Source organism: Ursus arctos, unplaced genomic scaffold (genome assembly GCF_023065955.2).
Source record: "Ursus arctos isolate Adak ecotype North America unplaced genomic scaffold, UrsArc2.0 scaffold_3, whole genome shotgun sequence".
In the NCBI taxonomy this organism is placed as follows: domain Eukaryota; kingdom Metazoa; phylum Chordata; class Mammalia; order Carnivora; family Ursidae; genus Ursus; species Ursus arctos.
Window position 1 is genome coordinate 93,979,606 of NW_026622985.1, and position 19,150 is coordinate 93,998,755.

Below are 19,150 nucleotides of genomic sequence, written 5' to 3' on the forward strand. Positions count from 1 at the left end.
TAAAGTAATTTAGAGTTTAGAGGGTAGACAGACTAATATTCCCATTCTAATAGACTCTGTAAAATTTGTATTTTTAGGCTTTAAATGTCAAGAAGATTATTTCCTATAAGGTCAGAAAAAACAGACAAGATTCCGATGGCTAAATAAAAAAAGAAAATTCTGGGCCTTATCTCATAGGAAATATAAATGGGACATGGTTTGGATTCTGTGATTCCCCAGGAATCTGAGATTCTACACTAAGAGGGGAGGCCTGTGACTGGTCTAAGAATTAAACTGACATAAGGTAGAGTAACAGGAGAAAAGCATACAAATTTTATTTAATATTTTCATGTGTACATGGGAGTCTTCAGAAGAAAAATGAAGACCTGGAGAAGCCATTAGCCCCCCCCCCCAAATATATATATATATTTTAAGATTTTATTTATTTATTTGACAGAGAGATAGCAAGAGAGGGAACACAAGCAGGGGGAGTGGGAGAGGGAGAAGCAGGCTTCCTGCTGAGCAGGAGCCGATGTGGGGCTCGATCCCAGGACACTGGGATCATGACCTGAGCTGAAGGTAGACACTTAACGACTGAGCCACCCAGGTGCCCTAGGCCCCAAAAATATTTTAAACAAAGGATGATAAATTGTAGGGATGTGACAAGACAAAGGAGCTTGGGCTAAGGGCAGAAAATTGAGGGATAGTGATTAGGAGGTATTGGGGGGAAACTAATGGAAAATAAAGGTTATTTAGTAGGTTTGTTTGTATAAGACCTCATACCCATTTTGGTGTCGACTACCAGTCTCTGGTAGTAAGAATGTTATTGTTCTCTTCCCCATGCAGAGAAGACATCTGTTTCCTGGGCAATTTTATGACCTGTGTTTATGATGAAAGTGTAGAGGGACAGAGAGCCCTTCTTGCATCTTCCTGTTTCTCAAGTGCCTTTGGCTCAAAGTAATTAATATGCCAAAGTGGCATATTTTAGGGTGTCATGTTCTGAACTTCTTCAGCATCAGCATGCTACTAACACAGGACTTACTGTTTTGTGAAGTATTTAGTGAATTGTAATAATTAGATACATAAACCACAGAGTTTAGGTGCAGCAAGCATGTGCAAAATGAAAGATTTACCTTTGTACATTCTGTCACTTGTACTAAATGCATGTTCACACAGTGGGAAAGAAAAAAGGAGTACATTTGTCAGATCATAACATTCAGCATTGCACTCATTTGTGAAGAGATTTACAGTTTGCTATCATTTTCCTCAAGGATAATTTAGATATTTCTTTATTATATTTTCATATATGTGGTATTTTAAAATGGCTCTTTATTTGGCTATTTAAAGGAATGAATGCAATGTAAATACAGTCAATTCTCATTATCCACAGTAGTTGTGTCCTATACATATAGTTGCCATGAAGACTGAGTTAGCAAATACTGAACCACTGCTCCTAGAAGAAACGCAGGTTGCGTTCCTATGAGACTCTGGTCACTACATTTTTGTCAACCAATCAATACATAACCTTGCTTTATTTGTCTTTGTATTTAAAAGCATCTCATCTAGTATATTTCGTAGATTTATTAACATTGAACTCACAGTCAATAGCACTATAACTCAAGCCTGAACACAGTTTATCAAACACATGCATTTTCTCCATCAGGCACATCATGACTGTCTTGCAGCTTGGGAGCACTGCACAGAACTTCAGTGCTGCACTTGGGAGAGAGACAATTTAGAAAGCAGAATCATCCCCAAAACAACAAAATGCAAAACATGGCACTATATTGTGAAAGGGACACTTTTTTTTTTTTTTTTAATAGTATGAAAACTGAAACAAGAACCTAGAGCATTGTCTTATTTGACCTGAGCTGGTAATGTCAATGTTGGGTGACTCAAATTTTTGGCCCCTCTTCACATGTCCATGAGTGGGGATGTACCTAAATTTTAGTGAGTAAGCAAATTTGCACATACAGCATCTGCCAGTAATGAAGGGTCAGCTATACTTGTTAATTGGTAGTACTTGAAAAAATGTAAAGTTTTCTATCCAAAATTTCAATGAATGAAGCTCAGATTAATGGTGTTTTTTTTTTTTCCTTCTGCTCTCCCTCCCTTCCTTTCTCCCTCCCTCCCTCCCTTTCTCCCTTCCTTCCTTTTTATGTTATTATGGTAGCATAGACTGGTATATCTTTGTATCGTATGCTAACCATTAGAATTTATTTTTTTAACCTTTCACTCTTTCTTTGTTTAGCACTAGCCAACGAGTTTTCTAAAGAATTTGCCTTTTAAGAAATAAAATTGCTTGTTGATACATACTGCAACAATTCACCGATAAATTATATCATGGAAAATGAAATTTTCAGAGTGATCATGATCCATTTAGTCTTCTGTTTTGATAATATTCAAGTTTAAAGAGATGTGCGGCCAAATAAAAAAATCTGTGAGGCACTAGCTAGCAGCCTCTGCTTAATATGACCCCAAATCAGCTGTTCAGCATTTTAAATAGAGAGATTTCATTAAAATGTTAGATTTCTGACCTTTCTTGAAAACTGAACATTTGAATACCAACAGAGTTGCTGCATAGCTTCAGGTGGATAGAGACCACCTTTCACATAATATATCCCAAACCCTCCCTATTATTTCTCAATTATCAAGACTGAATTTTAAAGCCATTAATCTTTTCCTTGTTATTGTTGTTTTTTAAATCAGGGACATACTTTCTGTGTTACGCATGTATCTCTATCAAAAGTGAAAAAGTGAAAGATCAGTGGTTTTTACATCTAGCCAGCAACATCAATTTGTATGGCCTGCTTGTCCCCTCTGAGCATTGAAGTTATGACTTCTGATTTCAGGCACTTCCTTTTTCTTTTTTTTTTTTTTTTTTTTTTTTTAAGCACTGTCATGGCTGGTTTTCTACATAAGTGGTAGGAGCATTACTCATTTTTAGAAGTAAATTAATTCAGCTTGCTCACCAGGGACTCAGTAGGCATGCGGGTGTCATGAAGTAATGTACGGCACCCAGATTCATAGTGAATCAGATTCCCTCCAGTGCCCCAGTTACTGAGGTGTGCTGACGACTGGGCCACAGAGTACTATTTAGTGTTTTACCAGACAGGACCCAACTGCTCTAGTGGAGAGGAGAGAGCACATTGTGTCACAACGTGTGTATATTCTGGGCTTTATTAATCCTGTTTTATGGTTGATGTAAAAGATTCACCCAAAGCTATGAGAAATCAAACCAAAAATAAAGCAAAGCTGTGATATACTACATCCTGTGCATAAACTCAAAACATACTAAGCATATGACCTGTCTCTTGCAAGTGAGTGCAGATCATTTGTACCAACTCATTTGCCTTTCAGAGAAGTATAGAAAGTAAGTAAATAAAATGACCATCTTTATTAGTCACTTAGTCTATATTGCCAGTTGTCCAGGAAACTTTGTAGAGGCCGTTGGGGAAGTGTATACTGTTTGGAAAAATATCGATTTTACATTTTGAGAATAATGTTATTTTTTAAGGTATGGATTTGAATGAGATAGAGCATTAAATGTGGAATAGCTAAAGAACTGCTACACCTCTAAGATTCTTTCTAAAAATTTGGGTTGTGCACATAATTGAATTTAAATATTCATATTTCAAAGAGGAATTTTTGAGATTTTGTTTTTGTTTTTAAGGTAGTTTCAATTCCATTAAAAATCCTATTGCTTTTGTGGTATTGGATTTGTCATACCATTAGAGAAAACTCTGCCTATAAATATTTATCTGAAAATCTTCAATCATTATAGAAGCCTTAACCATTTAAAAATTCTGGGTAGCAACAATGCATCATCAAAAAGCTTTGCATTCCTTAATGACAGTTACCTTCGAATTATGGCTTGGTATAACCTTTGTCAACACTATTAGACCATCAGCGTCTTTGGGGGAAAGGTCTTTGCTATCTCTTCCTCCATACTGTCTTCCATCCTTCCCACTCTCTGATAATCAACACAGGAGATCACTTTCCAAGATGCAAATCTGAGCATTCACCTTCCTCTAAAGATGCCATGGTTACTCACAAAGACTCCTGACTTCTGCATGGAGCATTAGGTCCTTCATGTACCAATTCTAACCCTGCCCATGATACATGACCCTTATATATCAAAGTCACATAGACATACTGAGCTCTATAAAACAGTCAAATATGCTGTTTTCCCATCTCTGGATTCCTTATTCCATCTTACTTCTGTTTTACCAGGAGAGTTTACCTATTCTTTCTTAAAACTTCATCCCTTTACTTCAGTGGTCCCACATTCTTGGCACAATGCTATGGGTGTAGAAGTTATTTCAGAGGATGCCAGTTGATATCAAACATTTGATAATGGTTTCTAAAATGTACCATAAAGGAGCTTTTTTGCATATCTAGCCAACATTTCTAAGATTTTCTTGCTTGGCCAAAAGTTTGATTTTTCCCTTCTTCTCTTTTTTAAGATACAGTAAGGGAATTTTCTGCATAGGGTGTATTAGAATATCTGGGCGCCTGGGTGGCTCAGTTGGTTAAGCGTCTGCCTTCAACTCAGGTCATGACCCTTCAACCCAGGTCCTGGGCTTGAGCCCCACTTTGGGCTCCCTGCTCAGCGGGGAGCATGCTTCTCCCTCTCTCTCCTGTTCGTGCTTTCTCTCTCTTTCTCAGATAAATAAATAAAATCTTAAAAAAATATATAGTGTATACAGTAAGGCCAATTGATGTGTTTTAAAATACAATATATTGATCTAAAATTTAATTTAAGGCTTTTAATGGTATTAAAAAGAGAGTTCATTATGGTTCCCAAGAGGAATGACATAGTGGTGGGGAGGCAGGGGAGTACAAGGAGAAGCACTGGGTCAGTCAGAAGGCAAGAGCCTTAATTGTGGCTTCCACAGGAAGGAATAGGTGAGGCAGGGCAGGAGGCTCTGGGGCACAGGGATTGTCCCAGGTTGTCTGTTACTTAACTTGAGGTGATTAGGACAGATGGATAGTGGCCTTGAGTGTGAGAGCCTGATGGAGGAGATAACTGGGCTGGGCTGTGGGCTCTAGATTGGTTGGTTTGTATTTGGAGAGTGCGCTTGTAGGAATTGGCTTATCCTGGAAGGGGCAAAGCCCGAGATGTGAAAACCAGGATGCAGACAATGAAAGACACAGTTACTACAGAGGGGAAAGTGGAAACATGCAATGGCAGCTTCAAGAAATGGTCAAGGATAATTTATCTTTTCCTCAGTGTTATATAAATTACCGTGAAAGCAGTGCCTCAGAACAAGTCCCTAAATCAAATTGCTATCCTCTAGCCTATGTAGTATTGAAATTTGGCCCCAATACTGACAACAATGTTTTAAATGGAACTTGAAAAAGAAGTAAGTTTAACTGAATAGTGATAAAAAATATCTGGAATAAATGTTAGGAATAATAAAATACATTTTGGGGGTTTATTGATGTCTGGTTCCTTTTTTCATCCATGGAATATTTATTTAAGACTTATTATTCTAGATAGTCTTCTCCTAAACAGAAAAATAGATTGTGGATGGTCAAAAACTGTAGAGCTATTTTCAGTAAACAGCAATATTATCACAGAGAAGGCAAGTCTAATTTGTTTGACTTTTTGATTTACAAAAATAAATAAAAATAGCTTCCACATGGATTTCCTACAAATAGATTTTATGCTAATTTTCAGAAATTGCTTATTATCTCTGCATTATCAGATATATTAGAGCTATAACCCTGCTCAGACTTATATCAGTCTGATTTTCTGATGTCCTGTGTGTTATGTGTGTGGGGGTATGAGTGTGAGAATGACCATTTTGGGTGAAGCAGGGAGAACCTCAGTTTTGGGTTTTTTTTTTGGTCTTTCGATGTTGAATAATATAATTTCAGAAAATTACTAATATTTCCCTGAGTCTTATTCAAGTGGGCCCACCTTGTGATTAGCAAATCATGGTTCATCACACATTATATTTTCTCATGAAATAAATCCAATAATAAAAAATATAGAGAGCAAGTCCATCTTGCTTCTTTATAGAATATTATAGAATATCAGTATACATATCTCAAGTTAGTATTAAATTCGTTAAAAAGAAAGTGTCTTTTAAATTTATTCTAAGAAAAATATATATACATTTTGTATTTAAATTCATACTAGAGTTAAATGTTTTAGTCTTTGACTTATAAAGAAAGAACTCCAGTGTATTATAAAAGCATTTCATGTTTTAAACTATTCACATCAGAAGCCCACAGTTGTAATATTTATATAAATGCATGCCACTAAATCATGCATAAGTCTGTACTCTTAGTAAACTTCATTGTACCAGGTATGGTTTTGAAGGAAAATAAAAACAGCGGAGTTCTCCTTTTGCCTTGTCTCAAACACCATTTACATTTAGATCAGTTTAAGAAGTATTTATTGTGCCAGAAATACAAAGTAGAACAATCCAGAATCTGTACCTTAGGAAACCTTAAAATCCTCAGAGGAAATCAGACTCATCAAGAGATCTTTTTAACAAAAGATGAGAAGTGATAGGATGAAAGTGTGCAGGGGTGCCATGGGACGTTTGGCAAGGGCTATTTCATACAAGGAAAGCTTTTCTAGTAGGTGAGAATTTCTGAAACATGGAGGATGCCTAAACTTAAACTAAATTTAAAACTAGATTTAAAACTTAAACTAGATTATACACACATAGCTGTTTGTTGAAAGAAGAGATCACAGCACAAGGGAAAGTACTAGGTTGTGAGCAAGGGATCCAGTTGGTTTACTACAGTTAACACATAAAGAGAAAAATGGCGTTAAAATGTGAGCTGTGGAAGAAGGCAGGGTCTCTATCATGGAGGGTCTTGCAGGCCATGCTGAAGAATTTTTTGGCGACAAAGTTTATTTCAGAAAGATCTTTTTAGCTTCTGTGTGGAGGACAGATTTAAGGGAAATTAGACTGGAGGATGGGAATTGTCCACCAGTGATGTTAATGTAGTAGATACTGTGTGAGGTGATGGTAGCCTGGTGGTCGTGCATATAAAGTAAGCCATTTGTTTGAAAACCATAGTTGCGCTCTATTCCATGTGGCTTTGAACTGAGTGAATGTGGGCACTTGAGACAGGGAGATGCTGAAGAAAGCCTCAGATCTCTGTCTTAAGTTGATAGTGGATACAAGAGCAGGAGCATGGGCCCAGAGAAGGAATTACATGTTGGACTAATAGAGTTAGATTTGCCTGTGGAAGGTCCGTGTGGATCTTCTAGGCAGTTAGATACTGGAGTCCAGTTTTATGTAAAAATAACACCAGATTCCTCTGATGTTGTTGTTGTTATTCTACCATGAGTTTCCAAGTACCTAAGGGCAAAGCAACACATTTTAAGGAGAAATATTGCACAGAATGTGAGATGTTGACCTTTATGAAAGAGCCTTGAAGGTTTTTGTTTTTGTTTTATTTTTTCAGAAAATAGAAGTGACTTTCCACAGTCTATATCTAGATAATTTTTGGAAGGATTTGGAGAAGACTCATTTGCTGCTATTACTCTATATTAGCTGTTATTGACATTTTGGGATCTATTTTAACTATTTAGGTTTAAACCACAGATACATTGAAAGAAAAGGCAGTGGGTTAGAAGAAAGAAATTAATCAGATCAAAGCAGTGTGCAGATGAGATAGATTATGTTCCTCTAGAGTTAATGTCTGCTAGTTGAATAATACTGAGTCCATTAATAATAATGGAATGCATTCCACCCCTTGACCACAAAAAGTAGCCTAATATTACCATTCTTTTTCTCTGACAGTTGAAACTTTAGATATATGAATAATTATAGCACCAAGAAGGATCAGAATGATTCCTGAAATTTCTTGCAACCTAGTGATTCTCATTTCTAATGAAAAAATATAGAACAGTAGTGTCTGTAATATTGTAATCCAATTTATTGAAATAGGAATGACAACATAATCATTTAATAAACACTGAATGAGTATCAGCTATTTCTGAGGCACTAAGTACTGGGCATCAGGGTGGAGGGTGGAAGAACACAAAGTCTCTGATGCATACATTTTGAGAGGAGGAGAGTATGTATCATGCTATAAATGTATAAGCACATAAATATGTTAGGTAGAGATAAATGCAGTCAGAATAGAAGTGAGTGGAAAGAGAGTAAAGATGGCAGACATGCTGTTTTGTAAAGCAAAATATTGACCTCTGACTTAGAAAAAGAATACATAGATTTACACTTAAGCAACTTTTGCAAAACTAAGCAAATTCCACCTTTTATAGCATTTTTAAACTTTACTTCCAGAGGAGAGGGGGGAGGGAGAGGGGGGGGTAGAGAATCTCAAGCCAACTCAGGACAAGCATGGAGCCCCATGCGGGACTCAGTCTCAACCCTGAGATCATGACCCAAGCCAAAACCAAGAGTCGGATGCTTAACCGACTGAGCTTCCCAGGTGCCCCTACATTTTTCATTTTTTCAACTAAATAGGATAAATTACCATTTCAAATTATATATATTCTTACTTTATATAAGTTCCTTGGTGCATGAAGGTCAATAAAACATACTAATTAGCTAAAACACACAATTTCCCGGCTAACATTTATAAATATTGTATTACTCAAAACTCGAGCTGCTTATCAGTGAACATTTTGAACCATAACCAAAGGAAATGACATTTTCATCTATCTCCACTGCCACCATACACACACACACACACACACACACACATATACACATTTCCACACACACATCTATGCGTATATCTATATATAATAATGCATGGGCAATCTCATACATTAAATAGGGAGAGAGGTGGATAGATAAATAGATGTGTAACATCTAGAAGGCTATGCACCAGCCTTTTACCCATATTGATCGTATTGGTGATCTCTTCTGTTTGGGATTCACTTTATATATTCTCTGTTTCTGTATTGTTTAATATCCTGTCAATAGTAAATATATTTGTCGTAAAAAATATGGCAAAGGTATTTTTTTGAATATTAAAATCTTTAGATGGTAAACCCTCCTCTCCAAAATATCTTCTCCAAAATCAGAAAGTAAAGACTAACAATGAAATTAAAAAGAAAAGCAACAAGCCTTCTCTCCCATGATGTTTTGATGAACTGGGCACGTTACCAGCTCTCTGAGTTATTGTTAGAAACAAAATTGTGGAAGCACTGTGATTTTGCATTCACTCTTTGACTAGCCATTGTTGTTGCTCAGATTGCTTAAACAGTTCAACCATACATATTTAATCACTGCATAGAAAACTTAATTCTAGGGAGTGATAAGCAATCAGGGTAATAGGGGGAAAAAGGTGCCTTGTCCTAAAATAAGCACAACATATTATTAGATGTCAAATGAAATTTAAATATATTTTTGTAGGAAATAGAATTAAATTCTGATAGATTTTAAAATATCCCAGACTCTCTTAAAAGTGTATGGTATGTATTTCTGTATGAATTTTATATCACAGATTATTTCTAGGAATTTTATGATTTCAAAGACAACTCTGAGCTCAAATCTGCAGGCTAATATTATGCAAGCTTTAACCCAGTCATAGAAGAACAAGTTTGATTTCATAATGTAAGAAGTCTGGCTTGCAGAGCATTTTATCAATTTCTCAAATGACCACTGACCACTTACCATTTGTAAGATGAAGCTTAGGCCACGCTAACAGTGTTCCTTCATGTTTTTGCTTGTAATCTAGGACTCTCTGAAGAAATACACCATGTCCATCCTTTCTCTCACTTTTTCCATTGCCCTAAAAGTGAGGAAGAGGGGCACCAACATTTGTCCTACTCTGTACCTGGAACTGATTGTAGATTTTGGTTTAGGAGAAGATAGAGGAGGGAGGGATGAATTCTTTCCTCTGCCCAAGCTCTGCGAACATTTACTTCCTGAGAGATGAATGGGGAATATTTTATGTCAATTAATATATATTGAAGGTGTATAAAACAATGATGTGTCTGTTATTCAACTGTCACTGACATGAAATTGACTGCAAAATTACTTTCTGGAGTTCAGAATTTACTCCCTCCTCCTGACTTTTCGTTTATGCACTTTTGAAGACAAAAAGTAATTTCTGCCAACTGCTGGATTATAAATTCAACCTGGGATCTTATAATCAGATTCCACTTTTTTTCTCTTACCTCTCATCACAGATGATAAAGATAGTGCAATTGGAATTCAGCTGTGACAGTATAGATGATTAAGCTAGAGTCTAATTGGCTTTGCAGTGTTAGCAGAAGCCTAAATTTAATGGTTGATTTTCCCCCCATAGTAAAATAAACCTCTGTGATTTATAGTCTTAGAGAACAGAATTTTGTTGATTAAGAAGGTCTTTTTATGGACAGTAAAAAATTGACTGTGAGAACGAACACTTAAAGTGCGAAGTTATATTTCTCTTTCTGAACTTTTTCGAATGCAACAGTTCTCAAATAAGAATTAAATAAGAGCAAAACTTTTAATGGCAAGTAGTGCACAAAAAGGGTGAATGTAGCCATGGTAGCTCTGCACATCCACTGAGGCTCCCGTGGGTGGCATGCTCTTATGACCTGGGGGCTGGGGACCCAAATATTCCCTGTGGCAATGGAAGTAAATAGGTGCCAGAGAACTAGGACATAAGATGAGAAAATATCTCTCCAGCAGGCTTTAAACTTGCTATTATTTTTCTCCAGTGTCACTGTGAAATTCTTTAGCAAGACCTTGCTCCAAACTGAGAAGCAGGCTTCATTCAGGCTTGTAATTCTAAAGTAATTAGAGCTATCCAGTTTGACTAGATTTTCTATTATTTAAAATTAAAAGCTAAAAGAAATGGATTTTTAAAAAAATTTTAATGACAAAGGTTTAATTATGATAACTAGGTTTCTATTTGTACTCAAAATCTGCTCTGAATAATTACAATTCATCTTTGAGCCAGTCTGTGGATTTGGAATCTACTAACCAGTAGTGCATAATAAATAAGATTCATGTCATTTTTTATTTCTGGTGTGAATAAGTACCAGTTAAGAAACTAATCCTCCACCCTCCCCCCACCATCACCTGTTTCTGAGGGTGGTGACAAAATTGTTCATATTTTTTAAAAAGTTTATATAATTTCATGTCTTCGATAAAATTATCTAAAATCAAATTAGAGCTACTATAGTCATAGTGTGTTTGTTCTTCTAACACATATATGGGTGTGGATGTCTTTGTTCAGTGCAGTCAAAAACGTGGGCAGCCTTTCCAAAGACAAGGGGCTAACAAGAAATTTGAGACAGATATGAAGTCCAAGAACAAATAGCAAGAAGCTTCTTGTAGTTCACTTAGCTATAAACTCTGGGTACTACCAGAGAGTTTACTGAAAATAGAGTAGAATATACAAACCATTAGAAAAATGAGTATACCATCAAACCCTGCATTCCAGGATTCTTTGTTCTTTTGTCAAAAAATAAATTTGTGAGCAAAATGTATATTTAAAAATCATGAGTAATTAGCCCCATTTAAGAAGGAAAATATTAAACTCTCATAATATGTCAAGGATTAAAAATTTTACTTCTTTCAGGTAAACGCCAGACTGCCAAGTTAAAATTTGAAGCATATAAGTCGTTAATGGAATTTATGTTGTTAGTATTACAATTAAAGTAAGATTTGATACTAATAAAGTTTTCTTTGATCATTTTTTATGAATATCTTCCATAAAATTTATTTCAGAACACACAATTAAACCAAAAGAAGAAATAGAACAAGAACACAGGACTCCAGATTTTTCAGGAAAAAGCACTTCTTTATCGTTTATTCTGTGCAGACACCCATTGGAAGTGGGCATATTTCACACTGAATGGTGACATACAGGAACTAAAATAAAATGTTATTTGTTTCTTCTTTTAGGGGCTGATGTTATCAACTTTGATGGCCATGTTGTGTTACCATATAGATTCAGAAACAAGAAGATGAAAACACTGAAAGATGTCATTGCCTTGAAATTTAAAACCTCTGAAAGTGAAGGGGTGATCTTGCATGGGGAAGGACAGCAAGGGGATTACATTACCCTGGAACTGAAAAAAGCCAAGCTGGTCTTCAGCTTAAACCTAGGTATGTTCTGACTTTTGGCACCATTCTGTCAATTTTTTAATCTTCCCATTAGTAAAATGTTAATGTTGCTTGATCCTTAAAATGTAAATTATAAAAACAGTTCTCATTATGTTATAAATTCATCTTTAATCCATAGTGGTTTAATCTGTTTTAATCCATGTATACTTATTCATTAAAAAATAATTGTTATGTACTCATCCTAAGCAAGGTACCATACTAGCATCTGAGATACAGTGGTGAACAAATAGAGAAGGTCCTTGAGTTCATGAAGTTTATGACCTAGTGGAGGAGTCAGACAATATATTATTATTATTTTAAAACAACTAAATCAAAAGCAGTGACTTCAAATAATGATAGGTAGTATGAAATCAATTAAATAAGCTAAAATGATAAAGGATACTGCAGAGACAGGAAGGGTCCACAGTAGAGTGTGCATTGAGGAACATTCTCCCCGTGAAGATACACAAGCTGAGATTTCAGTTATGACTATAACTAGTCATATTAGGGATATTAGGGAGGAGAGCATTCCAAGGTAGCAGTCATTACTGACAAAGATCTGGCATGCTCAAGGAATAGGAAGGAGGCTGGTGTGGGTAAATGGAAGTGAGTCAGTGGGAGAGAAGATAAGATCTGAAAGTTGGGGATTGTTCAAGCCCTGTAAGTTCCTGTACGGCATGGTAAAGGTTTATTATTATTTAAGAAAGAGAAGCTCTTGGTAGGCTTTAAACTGTATGGCATCACAATCTTATTTTTAAAAAGTATACTGAGATTCCTGTAAAAGAAAATGCTTGCATTTGCATGAGAGTCAAAGCCAGACTTCTGGGTAATGCAAGTGAGAGACGGCCCTGGCTTGGAGAGGTGGCTGTCAGTGAAGGCGCAGGGAAGTAGGTCTAGTTGGAGATGATTTTAGTGGTAAGTTCAGCATGATTTGTAATGAGAAAGAGAATAAGTGAAGGATAATTTCTAGACGCCTAAGGGACTTAAGTGCCATTTACAGAAGTAGAGGCCACTCTATATTTTCTCTAGTTTCTTCTAATAAAGGATTATTAGTTTTCTCTAATAGAGGAGGTCTAAAATGGACATGATGCATATTAGTTGCTTATTAGACATCAGAGTTGAGATTTCTAGTAGGGAGTTGTGTGTATGAATGAGATTGAGAGGAGGTGTTACCTGGAGACTGAGGGTACTAGGCAGTGAGCAGGAGGAAATGAGAGCATGTGGTATCAGAGACCAGGGAAAGAAAAGAGGTGGCTATTGTGTTGAATTCACCTAAGGTGGAGACAGGCAGGTGAATATTGGCTTAGCCCCTGTAGAGGTTACTGTTGATTTTTTCTCAATGGAATAGAAAGGACAGTAGTTTTATTGACATAGGTTAAGAAAAGATGAGAAATGTGGAACTGAATTTTTCAAACATAATCTAACTAGAAATCAGAGAATCAGGAATCAGAGAAATAAAATATTGGCTGTAGAATGAGTTGAACGAATTCCTATTTTGTTTTGGGTTTTTGTTGTTTTTAAGCTTTTTTAAGTCTCTTGCTTGGCTAAAAATTTCAGGATTTATGCAAGAAGTTTTTGGAGGGTATCACACATTCCATAAATTTTTCTGTTGTAAATAATAGCAATTCTACAAAAATATTATATCTAAAATACATTAATAGCTAAAGTTCACATGTTAAATGCACCCTAGTAGAAGGCCACAAAACTAAAGATAAGAACACAAAAACAGAGCCTGCCTTTTTGACTTGCTTATCAGTCTGAGTGGTCCAGACATTCCTGAATATGGCTTATGTTCTACATATTAAATTTTATTACTTTGAAAATCAGTATTATACTAAAAAGTACAGTTTCAATTAGGGTTTTTTTGTTGTTAATACTTGATACAGTGTTTATAAAGATTTACCCTTTATTATAAAACTCCTCATTTCAAATCTGATCTGATAGAAATAATAACTTCTATAAGAAAAAGATGAAGAAAATCACACAAAAAGTTGGATCAATTATAAAAAAATATTGAGTTCTTTACATTAAATAAAATCATAATGCATGTGAAACTTGAAAAATGCAAATGTCAAGTACGGAAGTTTAATGTCATTCATGAGTAAGAATTTATACTACTCCCTAACAATATCAAGACTTTAAGATAAAATGTAGGCATAGGACATAAAAGATAATGCACAGAAGAAAAATTGTAAGTATTCTATAAACATCGAATGCTCAACTGCACTATCTATAAAATAAATGCACAATAAAATAATGACTCTAATTTTTGTTAAGTAAATCAATTTAAAAATCATATCAATATTGATGAGTGTGTGACAAGATTCTTTGTACTGCTCTTTGCATCAGAAAATATTTTCAGGAAACCAGTTTGACAGTGTCTTCAGATATCTAAAAATTGCCTAGATATCTTGGTACAGTAACCATAAGGAAATAATGAGGAATGTTTATAGGATTTAAGTCCAAGGATGTATTTGGCAATATTGATTACTGTGTCAAAAATTGAAGAAAAATAAAAAGGTAAACATATAGAAATATGTTGATATGCATTAAAATCTCTGTGAATAATTTTAATTCTATAGAAAGTACTATAAGATATTAAATTAAAACTAGTATAAAATAGTATAAATATTTTATATGATTATATATACACACATTAGTTTATATGTATATAATTAAATATATGTATAGGGAAAAAAATCTGGAAGGAAATAGACCAAATTATGTTTAGCGGTGGAAATGAGTGATTAATGTTGTACATACTAATTCTTCATAATATTCTCTACTTGTAATTATGTATGTGTATTCATGTATTGCCTGGGGAAAAAAATAGCCCTAAATCATTTTTGAATGATTCTTAGTAGAAGATAAGGAGAAATAGGGGGCTTGGGAAGTTAGATATTAGAAAACAAAATATAAGTACTTTTTAAAAATACACACACTCACTCAGAGCAATTGAATTATATTTGAGGATGTTTACTTTCTCAAACCTTTCTCTCTCTCTCTTTTTTTTTTTAAGTGAAACACAGGAACCTTTTAAAAGCCACTGTGCTTTATATAGGTGTGACATTACTATTCTGGAACTAGTACCTGATCCTCTGACCTCACAGAAAGATCATCACCATTTCACTGGAAAGCAGTTTACTTACAGAGTTTTATTGACTGATTGGAATTTATGACAGTCATGGAAATGCACTCACTCATACGGACACTGTGCCTTTTTAATGTCATTACCTAAGTATCAGGCATATCTAGCTGCTACTTAGTCTTCTAGTTATTTAAAGTAATAAAATAGAGTGTATCCTTTCACTTAGACGTATTCCTACTTTTCTTTCTCCCTCTCTGCCCCACTGCCACGTGTACACAGATAATCTTAATCACAATTCCAGTCACAGCACATTTTAGTTTCATCATCAGAAGGAAAGAAAATCTGATCTAGGAAAGACATAGAAAATATCAGGTATAGGCGTCATTAACATCCTAAATGAAAAAAAAGAAGAAATCATTCAGTGCTTTAATCAATTGTGTGTTTCTCCTAGTTCTATTATACTATTTATTCTGAAACCATGTTATGTTTTTATAGCACTTAGTTTTACCTGACCATGAAAAGCAATACTTGATTAGACAAAATAGAAGATAGTATAAAACACATAAACAGTATCCAGAGATGACCTTAGTAAACATTTTGGATTCTCACAACCTTTCACTCTCATTTATAGTCTCGTTGCCATGGAAATCTACTTTCAAAGCTGGATTAATGCTACATACATATTTTTGCAAGGTGTTATTTTAAAATATAACGAGTTAATTTTCTATGCCGTTAAATATTACATTGTGCTTAAAATTATTGCTTTTGGAGTCCGTAAAAACTGGAAAGTATCATGCTGTGTTTTCTTGACCAATAATAAAAATAACAGCAACAATAAAAGACTGTTAACAGGTAACATTTACCTAATGTTCACTATATGCCAAGAAGTTGGTTAAGTTCTTTGCATGTACTAATTCCTTTAATCAGCATAGCAACCTTGTAAAACTGGTACCCTGATTTTCTCCATTTTCTATATGAGGCAGCATCGGGGCAGAGAAGCTGCCAGCTTGCCCTAGGGCAAGCCAGTGGTGGAGCCAGCATGAGAATCGAAGCCCTGGGCTCCAGAGCCTTGGGGCACTGACTTTGTAAGGAACCTATCAAATTTAGCAGAATTCATGGCACAGCAAAAAAAAAAAAAAAAGCTCACATATTTTTTTTTCTTTTTAAAGGAGGTGTTTTCGATCTTTAATAGCTTAAAGTATTTTGAATATGAAACTGTTGTTAAGTATAGTTACGTGCTGGTTCCCCCATGCTAGCGTCATTGGACAGGACTTGAGTGGAGTGCCAGCCTGTGGCTGTAATGGAAGGTTGGCTACTGCACAGAGTAGCTGTGGTGTCACTGCCTTGTTTCTGTTCATTCCATGACTCAGGAAGTAACCAGCTTGGCCCCATCTATGGCCACACGTCTGTGATGACCGGAAGTCTGCTGGATGATCACCACTGGCACTCTGTGGTCATTGAGCGCCAGGGCCGGAGCATTAACCTCACCCTGGACAGGGGCATGCAGCACTTCCGCACCAATGGAGAGTTCGACTACCTGGATCTGGACTACGAGGTGAGCTGGAGGACGCGTCCGTTGTGCTCAATCTTGAGTAGCTGCCTCAGTCTCCTACTGCGTCTTTGTGTTCTTGTCAGTCACATACCTGCTTGCCCCATTCGTTTTATTCTCCAAGGAAAAATTATCTTTCGACTTGAGGGACTAATCTATTAATACTGTCATTTTATTCATTTCTAAATTTGTAATTATGAGTATCGGAAATATTTTAGAAATCTTGATACCAAAGTAATAATTTAAAGGGAACAGACCATTTATCATATCATCAGGGCAATTTAGTAAGTCCAGAACAAATATAAGTTGTAATCTTTCCATCGATAGTTAATTATGATAAATATCACATATTATTCTTGAGGATAGACAATATATTATAAATACAGAAATGCCTAATATTTATTACAAAATATTGACTAAGAAATCCTGAGTTCTGATTTATATTAAGTAATTTATGACTTCATGACTATAGATAATTCTTTTGTCGGGTTCTATTTTCTCAGATATAATTATCATAGAACCAATAAAGTAAAATATAGAATATTTTAAGAGGTTGTCCATAAATAAAAGGACATATTTTATGCTCTAAATGATCAGAGGTCAAAAAATAATCATGTTGGTCTCATAAAAACTGTATATTCCCATATTATACAAGTAGGCATTTCAGGCTTTTTAATAAATTATTTAGAGAGCAGTTCAACCTTAAAATGTCCACTGAAAATGTTAATCACATATAGAGATAAGAGTACTGTAAGATGTTCATCACAGTGTTATATATTCCAGAGAAAAGGGATAACACTAAATGAACAAAAAGAGCATAACAGTAAAATAAATAGGATGAAATATTATTCAGCAAGGGGTTTCCAAACTTTCTTACTCCATGGAACCCTCAGTGTGTTAGTAATTTTTCCGCAGCTGTCCTAGACCATTCTGTAATAGTTAGAGCCAGACAACTTAATAAATGTTTATGTCCTAACAACTCAGTAGCCATTCAAAAAAAAACACCGATAAATGAAAAAAAAATTTTTTTATTTAATTCTTAAAACAACAATGATTACTTGCTAATGGGATGAGTGTCCCTGCCTGGTACAACTCCTCAGATTTTGGAACTGGATTTGACTGCCATCTTCATCTTCTGTTCCACTTTTACTTTCATGCGACACTGTTTTTATTAGAGAAATGATAAAAAACCCACCTTCACTAGGACAGGAAATCATCAAAAAGCAGTGCAGCAGGATGTTAGAATGGTCAGCTAGCTCAGGCTAGTGTTTTACATAATGCCCAGAGCATGTCAAATATTGCTGTGAATCCTTTAAAAATAGAAGGTGTATGGTGGCTACTAACCTGAGTTTTCTGTGCCAACTCAGTGTGCCTTGTCCCCAGTTTTGAAGTTGTTTGTATACATATACACACACATATGTATGTGTTAATATCTATATATAAATTTTTAAAAATGTGAAATATGCTTACTGTAAGATAATTGAAAAAGGATTTACAACTGTGTTTTTTATTTTCTTTATATAAATAGTTGCTAAATTTTCTCCAAGGTGAATATATTACATATATTCCTAAATAGGAATTTAAAATAGATTAAGCTATATAAACCCTGATATTGAGACTTTATTAACGTTAAAATAAATTTAGGATGATCAGAAAATAACTGTACCCCCCAAAAAATCTCCTTAAAGCAAAATGACTGTTGCAAGGGAAAGAAGATGAAAATCCCAGAAGTTTTATTTTTTCTAAATTAGTACATTTCTTGGCTTAGGTGGCTTATCTCCCACTGTATGAGAGAAATTAAAGATGAATTATTCATCCTCCATTAATAAACTCTGAAGTACCGTAGAAGAGATGAGAGATCCTGGAACATTAGCAATGGGCAAACACAATTCCAGTTTTCAAAAAACAGAATTAAAAATTTGGGGTCATAGACTGTATTGAGTTTGTGATGAAATTCATGAATATTCATGCACACACTCAGGGTCAGCAGTTTCATGGACACTTTGAAGCCCATGAATATACATGCCATCTTTGAGAATCTCAGCTGTAGATGACAATGCCTGGGACATTGTTAGAGACAGACACTAAGAAGAAATTCAAATTTACTGATAAAGAATCCTGAGTCCGTTGAGTCAGTCTCTCAGTGTTTTCACACATACCTCTCTGACTCATCCACCTAGGAACTAGACTCAGACCCCAAAGGAGGCTTGTTATGAATAACTGAAGACATTTCTATCACTCAGAATATTCCAAGGGTTTTAGGAGCCCTGTGCCAGGAACTGGCAACAAAGACCAAATATATTTATTATAGCACACCACATGATAGGGTATTCCCATCATATATAGACACAATGAATGTAAGTAATCTCAAGAATATATATAACAATAAAAATATAGAGATGAGTTCTTAGTAGCTACTATTTGTTTAATGTAACTTGAAACTATATAATTCAATTTTTAATAATGGCTCTGTTGAACAGTCAGTGCTGT

General features: G+C 35.2%; 1 protein-coding gene across 1 annotated transcript in view; it reads left to right on the top strand.

Moving 5' to 3' along the window:
* Positions 1-19,150, top strand: part of CNTNAP2 (contactin associated protein 2) — a 1,356,273-nt gene that overhangs the window by 322,553 nt on the left and 1,014,570 nt on the right. Inside the window, exons 6-7 of the mRNA XM_026479097.4 lie at positions 11,823-12,026; positions 16,482-16,666. Of these exons, the coding sequence (XP_026334882.2) occupies positions 11,823-12,026; positions 16,482-16,666 (389 nt within the window). The remainder of the gene's footprint in view (positions 1-11,822; positions 12,027-16,481; positions 16,667-19,150) is intronic.